The 14,752-nt window shown below is 48.0% G+C and overlaps 1 protein-coding gene across 2 annotated transcripts in view; it reads right to left on the reverse strand.

Annotated features, from left to right (window-relative positions):
- Positions 1-2,468: 2,468 nt before the first annotated feature.
- The window catches only part of TMEM273 (transmembrane protein 273), a 34,691-nt gene continuing 22,407 nt past the window's right edge, over positions 2,469-14,752 (reverse strand). For both annotated transcript variants that reach the window (XM_007080025.3, XM_042960880.1), the window contains exons 2-5: positions 14,172-14,216; positions 13,182-13,322; positions 11,934-11,964; positions 2,469-3,657 (exon numbers count right to left, since the gene is read on the reverse strand). In XM_007080025.3, the coding sequence (XP_007080087.1) occupies positions 3,633-3,657; positions 11,934-11,964; positions 13,182-13,322; positions 14,172-14,216 (242 nt within the window). In that variant the 3' untranslated portion in view covers positions 2,469-3,632. The remainder of the gene's footprint in view (positions 3,658-11,933; positions 11,965-13,181; positions 13,323-14,171; positions 14,217-14,752) is intronic.

The following is a 14,752-nucleotide window of genomic DNA, read 5'->3' on the forward strand; positions in this document are numbered from 1 at the left end:
GTTCGAGCTCTGTGTCGGGCTCTGTACTGATAGCTCAGAGCCTGCTTGGGATTCTTTCTTTCTCTCTCTCTCTCTCAAAATAAATAAATAAATAAATAAACTTAAAAAAGAAAATAAAATAATAAAACTTTATTCAAAAATATGTGTAAAGAAATTAATGTCTAAAAATGAAAACTTCCTTAATCTCACCTTCCCTGAATTTTGGAGTTGACCAAAACTAATTATAAATAATAGGTCACATTTTCTGAGTGCCTCCTATATGTCAGTGTTCTAAGAACTTTCGTGTGTTACCTCCTTTAGGGCTGACACAGATCCTATAGGGTAAGGACAACTATTAGCCCATTTTTACAGATGTGGAAACTGAGGCATGGCAAGGTGAAACAACTCGTCCAGCCCACAGAGCAGCATTTGGCGCCAGACTCTACATACTCTACTACACCCCTACACTGTGCAGAGAGAAGATCACAAATGATGAGAAAATCATAGGTCAGTGGAAATTCCAGACCCATGAACACTCAGACCCCAACTATGCTGATAAGCGAGTCTGGGATGTTTGAGGCCTGAGCAACTTGCCTGCACTCTGTGTAGAGACGTCCCTCTCATTTGTCATCCGATGATAATGTACACGTGGAAAATAATATTCTTTGAAGGATGATTAATTTATCTGACAAGTCCAAGATTGTGACAAATGACTCAGAGGGAAAAGAATCAGTCAGCCGGATGGGCCCTGAGCACAGCCTAGACCCGGCCCCTTTTAGACTTCACGTCACAGGCACCACCCCTCTGCTCGCATCTTTAGGCTCACTCTGTCTCAGCCAACCCTACGCATACTCCATCTCACGGGAAAGGAGTCTTATGACTCCTCCAGGCTGACCCTCCCCTGCTTTCTCTAATGGATCCCAGAGCACATTCTGGAGCGATTTCCAGCATGTGTGTTTCTAATTCCAGTTCTCAAGCTTGAACACTTGTGGGGACATGGGGTTCGCTCTCCCCAAGCGCAGCTCATTCTTTGGTGCCCTGATAGTTGCTACGAGGGACCCGAGACCGGCTGCAGAGCCTTCCCGAGGCTAGCACTCCCCAGGTCCTCCACATTGCTATAGGCAACGCTGAATCATGTTCTCCCTCTCGATCAAATCTACCCACCAGTAAGTCTTAACATCTCCGCCTCTAAATCCCCTCCCCGTGCAACCACCTTCTGCATCCTTGCCTCCAGCACCCCAGCCCAAGCCACGCTCGCCTCTTACTTGGACTGGGACGAGAACACCAAGCCGCACTCTTGTGGCCCCAGTGCGATATTGACGTGTCGTGACTCATTTGAAAATCACAATAACTCTCATATTGTAATCTCCGTCTGCTTGTCTGTCCACTCTCAGCTATTTCCAAACTTGGGTAATGAAAAGCAGTGTCACTTATTAACTTAGTCAAACCCCCATATATTTCTTAAAATTCTATGATATATACACCTTAGAACACACCTAGAGGAATATATATATATATGTTTGCTTTCTATGTATTGATTTTAATTTATAGATTCAATGTAAACATATTTTTAATTTATAGAGATAGAAAGAGACTGATGCACATTTTAAGTTTGTTTACCTTGCCAGGTAACCCTCTGCCATCTCACCTTCTCCTCCTCTGGGTACTGAGTCCTGGATGCAATAAAACACAGCTATTCCCATAGATCCTGGCAGGCTGGTGCCATCTGCAATTTGCTCCACCCATGTAAGGATGGCTCTTCCTCCTTGTTTTTGAGTGTCATTGGTCCCCTCTTTTTGGGCAGGTGTTCTACCTGCCAAGGTGGGCTCTCCAGGACCTGCATGTGTTCAGGGGGCCCTGGGGCCTACTGGGCTGGGAAGACAGAGGTTTCTCCTAACCCCTGGCCTCTGCTACCACACTTCCAAATCACTGGGTGAGGCAGTCAGAATGACCCTCACTCAGGACATTGTACCTACACATACAGTGACTTCTTGTGGTTGCTTCCAAACACTTCCACAAGCTCCTGCCTATTGGAACCTCCATCACCAGGAACTGCTACCAAGGAGAGGGGTTGTCAAGAGGGGCTTCATAGAGCTTCCAGGAGGACTGCCACAGAAGGAACCCGCTGAGCTTGAATTTGGGGTTTAAGCCAAAGGGACCCATTGCAAAGAGTCCCATTCTGCCTCCCACGGCATGTCAGCCTTTAAAACCCAAGGAGAGAGCACTGGCCTTCAGCATACTTCTCTGTGTTCTTCACCCGGGAAACTCTTGTGGAGCTAAAACAGGACCAGAGCCCAGGAATGGCACTGGGGAAATTCATCACGATGTGGGATGGAGGAGAGGACCCCACGGCTTTGTCGTATCTATAGAAAATAAAATGATTGCTGAGAATCCTGAAGCATTCCTCTTCAGTTTATAAGTGTTTCTACCATTCACAAACCAGAAGTCTTAATTAAAATGCTGTTAAAAGACGCAAATCAATTAACAGATACCTTACAAGATGGTTTATTCTATCTTACACACAGAAAATTGCTTATGAGTATCATGTTACCGCTTTAGGTTATCAGTTAACAAAGGCTGCTAATGAACTACGTTGTTATCAAGTCAGATAAAAGACACCCTGGGAATCCAGGCAAATTATTACAACACAGTACTTTGTTTTGAAATATTGCTCATCTTTCATCACACACAAGGAGAGTAACCCAATCCAATGAGAACCAGTCGACACAACCACTCAGATTTCTGTTGAATTGGAAAGGCAGAGAGTATTCCATAGTGCAGCCCCAGAAATGCAATGTTAATATTATGGGGGAGAGAAATGTTAATGGGGCCTGTGTCACAGAACCTTAGGTTCATGGCAATAATAAAAAGACGGGGGGTTCCTAAGCCTCTGTCAGTCATGTCCTCCATGCAAAAGTCATTCACATTTGTACCGCAAGATAATGCCATAAGCATAATGATAATCCCCTACATTTGTGTAGCTCCCTTTAAGGCACACCATCAGCTTTTTCATTGTTGGTTCCATCATTCAAAGAGCTGCAGAGATGCAGGCCATCCCACGGTCACTGAGACACCTTCCTCTCCAGCCCAGCCCTCCATTTCTTCCTGTAGAAGGTCAGTCTTTCATTTATAAGACTGGAGATGGCCCCATGGTCTTCATGTTTCAGCACCCCTGAATTTTTGCAGAGGGACTCATGGCAACTGAGAAGTTGAGGCCAACAGTTCTAGAAAATGATGCATACCTGTTGATAGATGGAGGTGTTAAGGAGGCTGTGTCTTGACTTTGGTCCCCATTTCCATAAGCCATTTGCTATGGGTAGGTTCCATTGATATGGACACAATGCTATCATAGAAGCATGAACAGCTCCTCCATGGAGAACCAGGATAGGCAGAATAGATTTATTGACTTCCATATTTCTTACTTCTGGATAAAGTGCTCGTGCCTCACTCTATGCAGTCAGCTTCTTGTGGAAGAGAATCGATATTTTCCCTCAAGACAGAGACACTATAGATCTATTACTTGCCCTGGGTATTGAGTTCCATATGAAGATCCTTCAAGAGCTTTGGAAGGTCAAATTCAAGACATCTCTGAGACCGATGCTGTGGGCAGCTGTCCAGACCTCCCAACCTCTTCTCCTGAAGAGGCCACTCATTTAGAGTTCAATCACTCGTGCATCTCTGGAAAGGAAGAGAACCATCTGGAAGACTTATTGACAAAGTGATTATGCTCTGACCAATCACGGCATATGCTTACGCAGCGCACACAGTTAAGTAGGTATGAAAGAACTCATCAGCATATCTTAGCAAAGTGGGACATTTCCTCATGCAACATAGAAAAGTACCTGAATACCAGTGGCTTCTAGGTAAAGGGACGGTTTTTCAGATAGAGCTCAACTGAGAGAATGTTTTCTGCCTGCCAAACCTCAAGCCACAAAACCTCACCCACTTTCGTGGCAAAAAGGGAAGAAGTCATTCCTCAAGGTTAAGAGGCATATCTGCAGGAAAATGCCACTTCACGTGCTTGAAGAGACTTCATGGGTCTGGGGAGATGTTACAAGGAACAAGGTAGACAGACCTTTGCAAATGTAACTAGAAACGGATACCTTCAAGCCTGACCGTGAGCTGTTACGGTGAGCGAGTCTTATCCACACATAGTGTATCTACTATACCGATCTATCTATATGTATATAAAATTAGGAACACAGAAGAAAAGATGAGGTCACCAAACCAGACCCCAGGATAATAAAGCTAAGGCTGAAAGTAGGACACAGACCGCGCTGTGGCCACTCTCAGCTAAAGGCCTCACCAACACTTCCATGCACAGAGATTGAATTCATACCAACGCTTCACTGTAGTTTCACATAATAGTTGTAATTATAACGGAATGACATATTTATGTTTACATTGAATGTTGCATACTTGTTTATGTCCTTTGATCATTCATGCTCAGTCTCAATATCTTGATATCTAACATGGAAGAAGGGACAGCAATAGCAGGAAGATCGGGCAGAGTTAAGCATCGATGGGATAAGCCAAGCCAAAGGCCATAAAAGAGGCAATACTACCTACCCCATGTGTGGAGGACTAAGGACACAGGTTGAGGTCAGGACTGCAGAGCTTGATGGCAGCAGAACCAACATGGAAGACACACAAATTGGAAACGAGCAAGGATGGTGACAGAGAAGTCTGACGGGATTCCAAGAGAGTCTAATGGCTGTCAGATTTTTGTGTTTCTCTTTTAAAATATGGTGGGTCCAAAGTTTGAGTCGGATGGTCTAGCGGTCCATGGGCTCAACAGAAAGTTCATCCCCTTCTGTTCATCACCCCATTAACAAGTCCTGAGTTCAAAGGACCCTTTCTGGTGTTGTTAGGAAGAGGATCTGAAGTAGCTGGATATATGCAGCATTTGCCCTTGGGATACAGGTGTCTATAGAAGAAGGGGGAAACCAGGAACGCAGGCTCCTCCTACTCCCGGTCACCCTGAGCTGGGGAAGTGGCACCTGTGAGCTACTCCATCTCCATGGAGGAAGTTATTCTCCAGCACGGCAGCCATTCCTCTGCATACAGCTGTGTCACCAGCCCCCAGAGAGCCAGGAAGAACTGCAAGAACAGATAAGCTGGGCAGAGGCTGGGATAGCAGCTGCTGGCTGGATTAGCAGGTGAATCAGGCAGCAGACCTGGGTTGGGTATCTAGAGAACGAGAAAGAGACTTTTGGAGGCTGTACGTGCACTGTTTCCGCTATTAACATTGGTGGTTTTAGGGGCGCCTGGGTGGCTCAGTCGGTTAAGCGGCCGACTTCGGCTCAGGTCACGATCTCGCGGTCCGTGAGTTCGAGCCCCGCGTCGGGCTCTGGGCTGACAGCTCGGAGCCTGGAGCCTGTTTCAGATTCTGTGTCTCCCTCTCTCTGACCCTCCCCCGTTCATGTTCTGTCTCTCCCTGTCTCAAAAATAAATAAACGTTAAAAAAAAAATTAAAAAAAAAAAAACATTGGTGGCTTTAGCCAATGCAGTCAGAGAGGAGAAAACAATTAGGGACATAAGAACTGGGAAAGGAGATCTGTTATGAAAACTCAAGGAAATCAAGAAGAAAAAAAACACACACACAAGAAAAGCTTTCAATAAGGCTGCCACTATAACATTAACATACCAAAAAACAATCCATCAACAATCAATGACTAAGTTGAAGACATAATGGGAAACTCCATTTCTAAAAGTAACAAAAACATAAGAATATTTCGGAGTAAACATCACAAGAAATGTGGAAAACCCATAAGGTAAAAGCCAAAAGCTCTCTTAAGACACACTAACACAGACTTGCAAATAAAGTCCCCTTCCACGAAGGACTGCTTAACGTCATAAAGAAGCCGATCGTCTTCAGTTTAATACACATACATGATGCAACCCCAACAAAAAAACCAAGGTGTTTGTTCTGTGGATAGGTCGTGGAGTTGGTTCTGAAGTTCAAAGGGAAAAACAAATACGCAAGAATGGCTAACAGAGAATGGCAGAAACGTGCCCCTGAATAGGAAACACAATGGGAGCACGCCAGATGGTGGAACAAGCCATAAAGCCTGCACAGGTCGGAGTGTGGTGCCAGAACACCAATAATCACAAATACCACAGAAAGTAATACCAAGTCCAGAAATAGTCCAAATAAACCAGGATATTTATCATTTTTTTTAAATTTTCAATAGTTTCTGCTTTATCTCGCTGTGTTCCTTTTACAAAGCTGTATTTAATTAAAATTATCTGTATACAGTTTCTATAAAATTAAAACATATTTACATATGTACACACATATATTTTTTCTAGTTTTTATAAGGTTTTGTTTTTTATTTATATCTCTGATCCATTCGACATTTATTGTGGTGCATAGTATGACATGTGGATCCAATTTTTTCTTTTTCCCAAGTGGCAATCTCTCTCAGCATCATTATGGAAAATATTACTTTCCTCTGTTTTATTTGCCACCTTTATGGCTTTCTAAATATCCTTGTTTAGGAGCGCCTGGGTGCTTCAGTCAGTTAAGCGTTCAACTGCGGCTCAGGTCATGATCTCACGGTCCGTGAGTTCGAGCCCCGTATTGGGCTCTGTGCTGACAGCTCAGAGCCTGGAGCCTGTTTCGGATTCTGTCTCCCTCTCTCTCTGCCCCTCCCCTGATCTCTCTCTCTCTCTCTCACACACACACACAAATGAATACACATTTTAAAATTTTTTAAATAAAATTTTTTAAAAAAGGAATATAATACTCTTTATATATGGAGGGCTAAATTCTAAATAAAAAGAATTGCAAAGAAATCTTCAGGTTACTGCAAGTTTGTAGTTGTATAGTGTTATGATTCTGGAAGTATTTTGTGTGGTATTGGAGGATAGATAAAGGGTAAAAACATTTATGTGGAACAGAGCTGTCACTTTGGAGGAGGCAAAACAGAAATATGGAGTGAGGAAGGCTTAAGAAGAGGCTTCTGGTATTGAGTTTGTGGCTCAAATATACATTTTCTGAGTCTGTGTGTTGAGAGGGCCTAGAAGGAATGATGTCTCCGGAGCCACACGAGCACACACTGTGTCTAGATCTTGCCTTCTAAAAGCTATGCCACATCAAAAAAGAAAAAACAGGGGATCTCTAAGGAACACATGGGTGATTCCAGGTCTGAGCAGGGACCGTACACGGTGAGACGGGGTATTGTGTCGTGTCAGCCCAGGAAATGGCCAAGAACCACCAAGAAGTGACTGGTACTGGACAAACTGAGGACAATTTGAACGTCACAAAGATCTATGATGGTAATGAATTATAATATGTTGAAATCCACAGTAATGATATTCAACAAGAGAAAGAGAAAAGGGGGAAGGAAAAAGTCCTTTTTTCTAGAAGAATAAGAAGGGATGCCAGCATTAGAAACTCCACATTTTGTAACTCCCAGTGCAATAACTGATTCAAACGTGGGTTGTGAACAAATGTAAAATCATCGGGCAAAGAATCAGTGGGGGTCAGGATGTTCACGTGGTCTCAAAGTACCACCCTTCAGATTATCAACTACTTACAAAGAGGAAAATTGGTCTCCCCAACACAGAGGTCTAGCGGTCGCTTCCCTAACCAAGTGATCAGACACAGCATTACCAACAGTGAGAGAACCTGGCATCATGTGCTTCCTGATGTAAGACAATAAATGATGCACAATGTCACCTCCGTAGTGTTCTTGACAAAATTCTCAATCTGCATCTACTCGGGAAGAAACCGTCAGCCAAATCCAGAAGATAAGACATCATACAAAAGTACTTCGATACTGACAGGGGAAGAAGGCAGAGTTGTCCAACACAAGAAGAGACTAAACAGAGACAAAATCAATACCATGTATCCTGGTTTGGGAGGCTTGATCTGTAAAAGATATTTCTGAAACAATCAGAGAGATTTGGACTAGGGCTGTGTAATAGGTGAGATTATTGAATTTTCTCAGTCATTTCCTCAGATGTGGTCATCATATTGTGATTATGCAGGAGACACCCGGTTACGTATTTAGGGGTAAAATACCTCTGCTAACTTAGGGGTGATATTGCCACTAATTTTTAAGTGAATCAGAAAAAAAATGTATGTAGACAGAGTAAAGCAAATGGGGGAAATGTCAACTTGTGAATCTGGGTGAAGGATGTGCATGTTTTTATCACACGGTATTTTCAACTTTTTGGTGGATTTGAAGAGTTTTCCAAAAGAAGGAAGGTGAGAGCACATCGATGGTGCATGAGATGTGGGCAAGAGGACCCAGGGAATACGAACTCCAACCAATCCCACAAGCCCAGGCCACTCCCACACTGAGACCTGAAAGCAACAGAGGAAACAGACGCTTCAGCCAAACCAATAGCTTTGATGACTCAAAGTTTTGGAGTTTTTTTTTCATCGTGTGACCAAGGTGGTTAGTTAATGGCTCGATTGGCCTTTCAAGGGAAAAAACTGATAAGTACCAGAAAGTTAACGATCTTCTTTCTAAAATCCTGTTTTCTCAGCTCTGCTTAAGCAAATGTCCCACAGCTTCATTTTAAATTTTGCGGAAGTACCATTATATTGACTTTTTAGGGACAAAAAAAAAAACACCCTGCTGATTCCTGGTCTCCCAGCCATCCTGGCACAAGCAGTCGTGACTAGCAACTCCCTCCCGTCCTGCAGGGGGGCCACCTCCGGAGAGCCACTGTCTCTCTCTCCCTTTCAGACCAAGTGACCACTCTTACAACTCACCTTTCAGAGAAACTGAGGTGTGACCCACAAAACAGGAGAACCGGGTGTTCATTAACTCATCCCTACATGACAAAAAGCACATGCAAAGTTTTGCTCCAGGAGAACGGCTTGCCTGTCCTTAACTTTTTCTTTCGGGTCTAACTTCTTCCTGACTCAGCCTGACTCCATCTAGTGTCAGTTTTGGAAACTTAAATTGTGCCTCCCTTCTCTTCAAAAATCCCTGTTTGTGGAGGAGCTCTGGTCTGCTACGTGCCAAGAACACTTCCCTGAACTTGGTGCAGGGCTATATCCCCGGGGTGGGGGAGGACTCCCACCCAGCTGCCCGACTCTCCCCTGCCCTTCATGTGTTCCTTTCTTCATCCAGCCACCTGCTTTCCCCCTGCTTCCTTCACATTCCCTTTCCTGGACTTCACTTGTACCATGTTTATTTTTGAATGACTATTACAGTCACCTCTTCAGGATTATGAAAATGGCCTCCTCTAGTTCCGAGGCTTCAAAATAATTCAGAACTTCTAAATGCACACAAAACCGCGATGTTCTTCTGACAGGATCATACAAGGGAACAGAAAGCCACAGCAACTGCTGCTTCAACAAGGCTTTTGAAGTGGTTTGTTTGTACTGCACACAGCAGCGTCTTCACACAGGCGCACACGCGCGCGCACACACACACACACACGTGTCAGTCACTCGCTACGAGACATCAGAGCTTCTCCACCCCCTCACCCCCCAATGCACACACACGCATGTACCAGGACTAGAAATTAGGATTTGTGAAATCTGCCATTTTTGTGAATTCCATGATTAAGATATCCCTGAAACAGGGTCTTCAGAAACTTCTGGGAGGCACTGGAGTTTCCAATGCAAGGTACCCTAACTCAAAATTCCCCTCCATGCGTGTGGGTGGTTTCGATGGCCAAGGTAGCACGCCCGATCCCGTGGGTGGGGAGAAGATCTCTAGGACCACTCCGTCATGACATGGGGCCCGAGCTGGCCACAACAGTCTGTAGCCACATACCCAGGGTGTGTCAGCCACCCAGCAGAGGTCCCCGGAAGCCATGCTGTGGTCAGATTCTTCATCATTGCAGACATAGCCCATCTACCCCAAATGACTCCTACCTTGTACTCTCCATCACAGAGACCAGCTGGACCCCCAAAGGCAATGCACGTTCTATGCCTGGGGTTCATCTAGTCATTTCCTGGTCCCCTCTCCCCCTACTATCAGGAGCTAATCCTTCTCATCCTACTAGACTCAGTCCATGGCCTCCCATACCTGCGTCTGCCCAAAGCCCTGTTCGAAGCCCTGATGAAGGTCTGTCTGCCCTGACTCTACAGTGGGAGAGCCTGAGTCAGCACAGAGCCCAGAGCAGTGGGAGTGCTGCCTCTGGCTGAGCCAGGACAAGGACATCCTCCTGACAAGGGTCACAGCTGCACCTTCAGTGGAACCTATCACTGTGCCAATCCCCCGAGGGCTGAAAGAAGACAGAGCTGCCCCAGTGTGAAGGCCCCTTAGGGTGGGGAAGGACAGGGCAGCGAGAGCCAGCCAACTTGGAATTCTACTTTTCCTGCACGAGAGGTCTCAGGGATTTGGTGGCACTTGGGAGGTGTGTAACGTGTTCTTTTCTAAAGAGGAATGTGCCAACCTCAGCCAGTGTGGGTCTGGGTGTGTACGAACATGTGTATGTGAGATGGGACACATGGCCTTGTCTCCCAGCCCATAAATGCCCCTAATTCTACCATACATTTCCAAAAGCTCCCTGGGACTGCCCCTCCCCTGCATGAGAACCCCAGATGCAGAGGAGGTGACATTGCCAGCAAGAGAACTGTGTGGCCACCCCAGGGCTTGGAGGCCACTGCCTTATGGCCGCACTAAATGCAGGGTGAACCCCACTAAACACAGGCGCCTGTGTTCTAGAACCACCCAGGTTTACATCTATCACACACAGTCATTAGCAGTGCCTCTTCTCCACCCTCACAAAGTCCTGATTTGGATGATAAGGTAAATGGTCACCCTAATCACACTCAGCTCCCCCAGGGGAGGCCCCTGTAGGGTGGCCAAATGGAGGGGGAGACGATGGGACAGACAGAGGGAGACAGAGAAACAGTGAGAGTCAGAGGAGGAGAGGGGTTAATGCTTGGAGGTAGAGTTGAGGAAACGCACTGTAGGGCCCAGAAACGAGAACATCTGAAGGAGGGGAGGTCCTCCAGGAAGTGAACGTCTTGAGAAAGTCCATTTGCAGCTCACCGCCTGGGCGTGACCCTGGTGACAGTGAGCCACGCGTCTGTCTCCTTCACACATAAATCCACCATTCCTTCCATGCTCACGACACAGCGCCCACTGAGTCCGAGGTCCCAGGGAAGAAGTGGAGGTGACCCCATGCTCCAGATCCCCTCTAAATCCCACCCCCCCACTCAGCCCAGACTCTGTCTGCATGCCAGCCCTCACGGAGCACCTCCTCTACTTGGAGCACCCACTCTGTTGCAGGCACTGTGCTAAGTGTTGGGGCTACAGAGATGAAAAGAAAGACCTCACCCTCAAGGACCTTACATCTCGGGGAGAAAGCCATCAAAAGAAATATATCACATGATGTCAGTGAATGGAAAGTAATATGAAGAAAAATAAAGCTAGGGAAGGGGAAGACAATAATCAGGGGAAGGGGGTTCTATTTCAAACAGGCCATCTAAAATGAAATGATGGCACTGAAGCAGAGATATGAAGGAAGTGAAGGGCCAAGCGTGCAGCTATCTGGAAGAAAAGCATTCCAGATGACAGAAAAGAGCATATGCAAAGGTCCTGAGGCAGGGTTGTCTCAGAGGACATAGTCTCTATGTGGAAGAACAGTGTGGCTCATTGCCAGTGGGGAAGCCAGTTAACCTGGAGTAGGCCACATGGGCTTCCCAAGTGGGTCAAGGCAAGGGCTAGGGACCTCTCTCTGAGTGTTGGGGGGATGCACTGAGGGATTCTGTGTGGGAGGTAGGGCAGGTAACTGAGGGTATGCAGAGGCCAGCCCAAGTCCCCTTTGGCTACTGTACCCTGTGCGCCACCCCCCCCCACTCTCATGACTCTTACCCACTGAACCATAGAAGGGAAGAGGAGACTTGGGGTGCATTCTGGCCTCCTTGGAAGCACTTTGGAGTAGAGAGAAGGGCTAGGAGGACAGGCAAGGAAGCACAATGGATAAAACAGGAGGAAAAATGATACCCTCACTTACCACGGTAGTGACCTTACCTTGGGACTCTCTTCTTTAGTGTGACCGAATCTAAACAGAGAAAGAAAAGCATTAGGAAGGAGACACTGTGACCTGTGGTGCAGCTCACTCAGTGTCAGGCAAGCAGGAGCGAGTCAGAGCCAGCCTGACTCAGGCAGCTCTGAAGGGCTCCCTGGGTTGGGGGCACGGGGGGCGGTGGTCTTGGGCTGAGTGTTCTTCATCCTTCCCCTTTGGCTCTGTTGGAGTTTGTCCATCCAGGTCTCATCTAGAGCCCCCTTAGTTGGGCACATAAGTAGAACCAAGCCTTCCCTAGGGCCCTCCTACCCTCATCATTCCCCATTATCCCCCTTCACTTGCAACTCCTGGACCCCCTTGCCCTAAAGGGATCCAGCACGTCTCCCATTCTGTGATGGAGAGGGTTTTTCCTCTCCCCGCCTATTCCTAAGGATACAAAAGCAATGGTAAGCAAAGTCCTGTGACCAATTAAACCCCTTGTTCAGTTGGACATGCTGGCATCTCAGGAAGCCCCCAAAGGCTGTGTCTCCTCTCCCTGGCCCAGACTTCCCCCTCTGCCTCTCTTCGCAGATAGTAATTGCACTTTGCAGAGACACAGTGAGGCTCCTTCCTCCTCGTCCCCGGGAGAACCTCATGGAAAACTGCATCGTCATCTCATGAAGCAGACTGGGAATGATTTTTGCGAGTCCCAACTTGGGAGAATGGGGATGCGAATCACTGTTGTATTTTGCTATCAAAACTCACAAACTGTTTGCCCCGTGTCTGTGAGTTTCACTTCCCCGCAGATGCTGTGGGACACCGAGAACCTGCCAGAGTTCATGTATGCCCAGCTCTGTTTGGATCAAGAGGACCCAGCACAGCTCCAAGCAAGACCAATTTATGAGCAACTCGGCCCATATCAACTGAGCTCACAGCACCACCCAGCCTCATCACCTCCTGGGATCAATTTTATCTGGTCACATTTTTGGATATGAGAATAGACGTTTCTGTCTGAAGCCAACTCAGCCCCCTTCCCCTTCCACCTTTTTCCAAGAAATCTGATTCTTAGGAATGGAAAAGTACCGAGAGAGAAAAAGAAGAGGGGAGGGAGAGAGATCAACAGAGACACAGAGAGCTCACTGCGTTTCTTTTCTACCCAGGTTTTCAGTCTTTCTCCAACCAAGTTTCTGAGCTCCCCGGTGCCTCAGGCTGCCCTCACCATCCTGGGCTGGGCTGGGCTGGGCTGGGCTGGGCGGAGGTCACTGCTCCCTTACCGTTGAAGCCCAGGGTTGAGTTTCTCAGGTCCGAGGAGTCATTATCAAACAAGTGCTTCTTGATCATGCAGATCTTCAGGGCCAAGAAGCCAGCCGATATGGCAAGGCCCACAGCCGTCCCGATGATGGCGTACTTGATATCTGCAGGGCAGGGAGGAATTGAACAACAGGCATCAACCAGTCACCATCCTGCAGAGGTCTTCTGCAGCTCCCTTCACAATCTGGGTGAAGTCCAAAGTCGTGTGCAGGACCCTAAAATTCCACATTCCGATCCGCTGAAGCCCAGGGGCACACTCGTTCCCTGCCCCTCGCCCACACCCTATCCCCTCCTCCTAGAACTCCATCCTGCTCTCTTCAGCTGAGGGAATCATTCCCCAGCGGCGGATGGTTCACTTCTCTGGCCTCCCGTATTCCTTCCTCACTTATCTTTTCATTGATTCATTTATCACATACGTGTTCATTGCCTGCTCTGTGGTGAGCAGAAGGCAAAGATCAGACTCCATCTTGAGGGGAGTCAGCTGGGGCAGTTGGGAGCTCACCCTAATGCCAGGTAACAAGGGTGGGCTGTGCTGGCGTGGGAGCCGGGAGCCTTCCCGGAGTAGGCAGACTGTACCGTGCCTGCTGAGGCAAGCCCCTGAGGTGGAAAGGAGCTGGGACCAACCATGCAGGTGCGGGGCGGGGCAGGGAAGCATGGCAGAATGCAAGGTCCTGTAGGTGCCAGAGCTGCTCAGCTTACAGAGAACAGACAGGGGCGACACTGGTGACTCATACCCCTCTGAGGACAGGCTCTCCAGCAGACCCATGCCCCTGGGGTAAAGCTGTGTTAGCTCCTCAGGCAGGTCTGGAGGTGAGTGCGGCCCCTGTTCCGGGATGACAGGCAGGAAACCAGCCACACACACACCCTACACGCCCCACCCACCCAGGCCTTCTGGAGTGTCCCCCTCCTGCCCCCTCAGCCCTGCACGCAGAGGAAGCAGGACAGCCACCTACCAATTTCGGCCCCAGCAGACTTGCCCGTTGCTAACACTCCAACATCTGTAAAGAAAGAAAACCCAGACTCTGGTTAGAACCAAACTGCTGGCTGTGATCAGGCCAGGGGTGGAGGGCCGGCCCCTGTCCCCAGCCACTCCCTCCCCCACATCCGGGAAGGCCCTCCTGCTTGGCCCCCAGCCTCAGGAACACAGAGGCAGGCTGCTGGTTGCCACGGGGTGTCCTGGAACCTTGCAGGGATGTTAGAGCCCTCCCCCGAACCCACACGGGGAGCCGGGTTCCCTCGAGTGGCCCTCGGGGTTCAGCCAGCTCTCTAATATGGTCTCCAAGACCCAAACTCTGACCCTTGCTGCCGCTTTAGCTTCTTCTGTCGTTCCCACAAACCCTCTCACCCCAGCCATACTGCACTGCTTCCAGTCCCCACCCAGGCCGCAGGCTCTGCTGTCCCCGGGCCACCCCCTCTGCCTGGCCCCATCATCTCGCTTCTCCTCCTTCTCCTCACCTCGGTTCCATGTTACTTCCTCCCGAGCCCCTACACCTGGCTCAGCTGCCCCACGACCTACTCCCCCTCCTGTGAAGCC

This window comes from Panthera tigris, chromosome D2, assembly GCF_018350195.1.
Source record: "Panthera tigris isolate Pti1 chromosome D2, P.tigris_Pti1_mat1.1, whole genome shotgun sequence".
NCBI classification, from domain to species: domain Eukaryota; kingdom Metazoa; phylum Chordata; class Mammalia; order Carnivora; family Felidae; genus Panthera; species Panthera tigris.